This window comes from Sinocyclocheilus anshuiensis, unplaced genomic scaffold (assembly GCF_001515605.1).
Source record: "Sinocyclocheilus anshuiensis isolate Anshui unplaced genomic scaffold, SAMN03320099.WGS_v1.1 scaffold735, whole genome shotgun sequence".
Lineage (NCBI taxonomy): Eukaryota > Metazoa > Chordata > Actinopteri > Cypriniformes > Cyprinidae > Sinocyclocheilus > Sinocyclocheilus anshuiensis.
In genome coordinates, this window is record NW_015548245.1 from 127,232 (window position 1) to 132,855 (window position 5,624).

General features: G+C 40.3%; 2 protein-coding genes across 2 annotated transcripts in view; one reads left to right on the forward strand and one right to left on the reverse strand.

Moving 5' to 3' along the window:
- Positions 1-1,602, forward strand: part of LOC107655198 (ornithine decarboxylase antizyme 1-like) — a 17,548-nt gene extending 15,946 nt beyond the window's left edge. The window contains 3 exon segments of the mRNA XM_016442617.1: positions 530-705; positions 795-880; positions 962-1,602. Of these exon segments, the coding sequence (XP_016298103.1) occupies positions 530-705; positions 795-880; positions 962-1,092 (393 nt within the window). The 3' untranslated portion in view covers positions 1,093-1,602.
- Positions 1,603-2,288: 686 nt separating this feature from the next.
- LOC107655164 (tyrosine-protein kinase SgK223-like) lies at positions 2,289-5,218 on the reverse strand. The gene is made up of 4 exons (XM_016442588.1): positions 5,043-5,218; positions 4,707-4,858; positions 3,800-4,311; positions 2,289-3,347 (listed from the first exon to the last, which is right to left on the reverse strand). The coding sequence occupies exons 1-4, from the start codon at positions 5,120-5,122 to the stop codon at positions 2,289-2,291; spliced, it is 1,803 nt and encodes a 600-aa protein (XP_016298074.1). The 5' UTR covers positions 5,123-5,218.
- Between the last annotated feature and the right edge of the window lie 406 nt (positions 5,219-5,624).

Sequence of the window (5,624 nt, forward strand, 5' to 3'; positions counted from 1 at the left end):
TGTGTATATATATATATATATATATGTATATGTATATATGCTAGTTGACCAATTTCAACCAACATTACAGAGGCCCATGAGCGGTCACGGAGCACTACCGGTCATTCTGCAAGTTAAAAGCATGCCGTTGTTTTTCCATTTTGATTTTATGTTTACCTCAGCAGCCGCTTGCGCATAGTTGGTTGCTTGGTAACAGACCTGACAGTTGATTGATCAAGCGGTTTCCTAACTAGACATAAGATTTGATAAGATAAGAATCCTAAATCAAGTTAAGATTTGCTTCGGTAATACGAATTTGTGAAAAATCCTAAGATAGGAAGTTTCTGTAATATGCCCCCTGGTCCCCATTGATTTCCATAGTATGGAGAAAAGGAAAAAAAACACTGCAAGTCAATGGGGACCAGCAACTGAAGGCGAACTAACCCTTTAAATGTGTCTCATCCAGTGCTACAGTTTGTTAAATGGCTGTACAGCAGTCATTGTCCATGAGTGCATGCATATTATAACTGTACTTATGTGATCTTTGTAGGATGCTCAGTTACTGGTTCTTGAGGAAGCCCCTCAGTTGAACAGCCGTGTACGTTTTTTGCTCTTTGAGCGGCACTGCTCTGTGAGCAAGCGCTTAGTTTGGAGGGGGGCACTGAAAGGGGCAAACCTTTACATCGAAATCCCCACTGGTGTCCTCCCGGAAGGGAGCAAAGATAGGTTAGTCAAATTAACATTGTCTTACGATTTTCTTTTCTCCCTGCTGAAAATGTTGTGTGGCTTAAACGGATTGTCCCTTTTTGCAACAGTTTTTCACTCTTGCTGGAGTTTGCAGAGGAGAAGTTACAGGTTGATCACGTTTTCATCTGCTTCCATAAGAGCCGAGATGACAGAGGTAAGTCTTTTTTTCTTCCTGTATTCATGATTTTAAGTTATTTTGGCCTGTTTTTAACCCCCCTTCTGCTTCCGTCTCCAGCATCACTGCTGCGGACGTTCAGTTTCATGGGCTTTGAGATTGTGAGACCGGGTCATCCCCTCGTCCCAACCCGCCCCGACGCTTTCTTCATGGCTTACACCATCGAAAGAGACTCCGACAGTGACGAATAAAGCTCTTCAATCACATCTTGCTTCTAATTATTATGCTGCATCTCACTAAACATGGTCACCATTAAAAGAAACATAGTATGAATGTCAAATTAGATTTTGTTTTTTTTTCCCCCGTTAATTACTACGCTGTAGTTCTTGTAAGGGTTGTGCTGTTTTGTTTTGTTTTTTTTCAGTCGTATTTGCACTAGTGTAAACCAAATTTCCACAGTGACCATTCGTTTTTAAGCCATTACCACTGGGCTTAACTTCCAGTGTAATTGGATTTTTTGCTGATTCCCCTTAACCCATTCCCACACAGATCATTTTTAGTGCGTAATATTTATAATTAAGATCCCTCAAGCAACAATGTTTGTAGAATCACTGTTTTCATTGATGTTGATTTCTTTTTACAGTTGTCTTCAAATTGTTTTCTTAATGTGTGCATGAATTGGAGTTTTAGTTATGACTTCAATAGGATCTGTCTGCATGTTCAACAGTGTGCAGAATAAAAATGCTCACCCTATACCACTACCTTTGTTTTGCTACCTCTTTTCATTTATACATGCATAATGTAAATTATTAGACCATTCCTTACTGGGTTTTCAGAACACTTTATTGCTCTAACCCTCAAAGTCCAACAATAAGCTGATTTTGCGATAGTTTATATTACATAGGCTTTTACTGTAAATGGGAGTAACCTGACCTTTCTGAATATGATAAAGCAGTGTTTGTAACAAGTGTTTTACATGTTAACTTAATAGCAAGAAGAACTAGGGAAAAAAATAGAAAGAGTACTGATGCATATATATGGACCTCGCACACAACAACAACAAAAAGGCATAGTGGCCACAAATTAAGAATTTGTTCCTTTAAATTTTAGCAATGATTTACCTAAATTAAAACAAAATCAGTATAACATGGCAACGGTTCACCAAAAATTGAGGGAACAAAATAATCAAATGTCCCCAATTCAATTAAAATAAGGGACAAATTCTTAATTTGTGGCCATGATATCCAGATTTTTCTGCATGTTGTGCAGGGCTCCTGAAGTATCCAGCAGTTCATGAATATGAATTACAAATATGGGACAATGTGATCTGTTCTTAGGTTTGTAAAACTGTTCATTTAGATCATATAGCTATATTATGAAGTATAGATTAATTACATCTGAGGCTCACTAACTCACAATTGCTGTCATTACTATTTTCATTTTTATGTTAAGCAGGTGTAATGAAGTCAAGAAGGTCCAAACGTTCAGTTATGCTATGCATAGTCTCTGGGTCAGTAAGGGATAGATACTGCAGACAGAGATAGTCTTCCCAGTCCAAGCCAGGCTGATCCTGAAAGAGTCCCTTTTCGGCAAGCTTGAGAACCAAAAGAGATCGCTTAAGTAACAGCCAATTAGAAAGCACAGAGTTCTCCATTTGGTTCTGCTGAAAGAGTCCCTGTCGAGGACCCCAAAGCAGGGCCTGGAGGACACCTACCACATCGGCTAATAGTAGCTCAGGTTTCTCAGATGTAAGCTGGGTTACCAGCCACAGCAAACCTGGAGTGTATGGAGTGTCTTGTGGCACCTTCCACAAAGATGAGCAACTGTCGGTGAGATGTAGGCAGTACCTCAGCAAAGTCCCCAACTGGAACTCTTGGGATGGTGCTTCTTGCAAAACTTCATCCTCAAAATGGCTCTTCAGGACCAAACGAGGGGTGCCCCACTTCTCCCATAAGGTTTTCATCCTCTCGTTGTCTGTTTGCTCTGTGGATACTGTGATCACGGGTGTACCTGTAGAAGTGTCTGTATTCATGCTTCCCTTTTTCATCTCACTAGGGTAATCCCTAGAGTCAGCCACTTTGCGCATGATACTAGGCCACACTAATGTTACACTCTGTGGTTTCAGTTCCCTGTGAATGACTTTAAAACGTCCCGGTTGCTGTAGTCCTAGTACCAACTGGAGGGCAAGAAGACAAAGCCTCCTCTCATAAACCTCAGGAAGGGTGGAGTGCAAAGAGTGTCCTTCCTCAACAAAGTCCTCCAATGTTCCCAATGGAAAGTCTCTTACCACAGTCACACTAACACCATTCTCCAGAAGATCAGCAACTGTTTGCTGTTGGCATACTTCAGTGGTGTCCCCATGTGAAGGCTCTGGAGTTGTCTGAGCATGCTGTGAGATGGAAGTTTGATCTGTAGCTGTACATTGTGGAAAATGGACCAAGCCTTGCTCAACGTTAGGATGTGGCATGGACATGGTGCAGTCTGATACTGAATCCCCTCTGTGAACCTGACAAAAAATGTAGGAGTCATTTTGAGTTTTCACACATTTTCTTTTATTCATTTAAGTAACACGCAACATATAGGATTCTTGAAGTCCTTTACACAAAAAATGTTGCATTGTGACTAAAAATGTGCTCTAAAGTCTTTGTAGCACATGTCAAACTGTTGATGCTGTTGCTCAACACCTGGCATGATGAAGGAAGTGTTTTTTTGTTTTTTTTTATGGTTTTGTACAGCAAGCTAGGGCTGCCTTATAAGGGTGTGCAGTCTGCTTATGGTTCAGGGTCTCTGCCTGGGAAGCATTGATGGCCTACTTACAACTTTGGATTGAAAACCCTTGTGCATTATCACCCACATATACACTAACAAATTCAGATTCCTACAGTTACTAACTAGATTCCTTGTGCATCTAGTTAAGATTGATGGTCTCTTATGTTATTATACTGTAGATGTTCTTACCTTTGCTGAAAACAGTCTCCCAGGAACCTTCGGACAACACACCAAGTAGAAAGCATCCCTCTCAGTCCACTGCTGCTCACACAAAATAAAGTCATTAGGCTGAGAAGTCTCTGCTATCTCCATTTCCTGTTCATTTAGGAAGATGCTCGATTCAATGTTCTGCAACGTGTTCTTGAGAAACTGAAGATAACATTCTTGGATGCCCATGGGAAATTGCTCATGGCTCTGGAAGCTTCTGAAGACACTTTGAAGTTGCTCATCTGGTGTATCAAAGGTCACCTTGTGCATGGACAAACCCTGATATTCCTCCACTTGTACCTCTTCCTCTTGTAGTTTAAGTGTGTCATGGAATGGTGCTATCATGTATAGGGGATTTTCATAGTTGCAGGTTCTTGTATGATCATGGTAAGGTGGGTCCAGAGTCTCTGCTGGAAGGGATAGGGTTCTCGTCAGACTCTTTTTGGGTACTGGAGGAGGAATTTCATCTGAGAAGAATCTCACCTGGTGATTTTCTGAGCGACAAGATAAAGGTAAAAAAAATATATATACATCTAGCAATGGAAGACATAAAGAATACACATGCTCAAATGCTGTTACATGTCAAGTATTATGGAACCATGAAATGAAATTCAGTGGAAACTGTCTCAGTTCCCACATTACCATGAAAAACAGACTACACATGGTTTAGTTGTCTGTAAGTGGCTTTACTGTATTGGTTTCAGGTGTTACTTCCTTCAATAATACTTTTGTATTCAAGAAATAAAGTGTAAAAGAACAACCAGAAATGAGGAAGGCTATACATGTGAAAAGTTACAGAAACCAGTTCTCATTTTAGTTAGATCCTTATCACTTTCCTCAAAACTAACCTTTTTGTATTAAAGTATACAAACACGTTGTCAGTGCTCACCATAGCGATGATGTATTGGACAGTGGACTGCATTACAGTAAGTAAGAGTGAATACTTCACTAAATGGAGACACTGGGGTCTGAGGTCCAGGCAAGTGTAGATCTCCCATCTTCAGCTCTAGATCCTGGATGGAGCTTGAAGAAGACCTGCTCCTAAAAATGTGCACATACGTAATTACAGAAATCCAGAAACATTACAACATGAAGTTACTGGGCCTGACCTGCTTCACTTATGTGATATTTCACTATACTGAGCGACACGAGCAACTTTCGTGGTATGAGGTTTCCTGTAACACAGCTCAAATGCGTGTCAAGTCATAACACTAGCATCTCTTACCTGCGCTGTTTGATGGGCAGTGCAGGTGGTGATGTCCCTCCTGATGCTCCCAGGAGAGTGTACTCTGTTGCTTGATGCATTGTAGTTTAGCGTGTGAAAGTGTGAGTGTTCGTGAATATGGTTCACACTCCTCCAACTGTCAGTTCCTGTAGTTTTCTTCTTGTTCATTAGCACACATGCAGTACCTCACTCTCTCTCTGTGGCTGTCTGAGATATTGCCACAGCATATCTAGCATCTGAGGTTGGTAGCGGAAAAGCTGAGCGTGTTTTGTGCACATCTGTTCTCTGTACTTTCAAATAAGGAAACTTTGAAATAAGGAACCAGTTCTTACTGTCACTGGATGACATGCTAATATGCATTGTGCTCATATACTGGGCTAAATTTGTGTTAAAAATTAATCTAAGGGTTTTTCTTACTGAGCATTTTATTATTTTTATATTTTATATCTGTGTTTTATACAGAACATGAAAACTATGCATCTTAAAGTGCACCAATCACAAACTCCTTGCCAAATTGAGTTGGAAAGTGCTTGGAGAAAAACACTTTGCAAGATACCTGTGATTGAAGTAGATATGTGATTC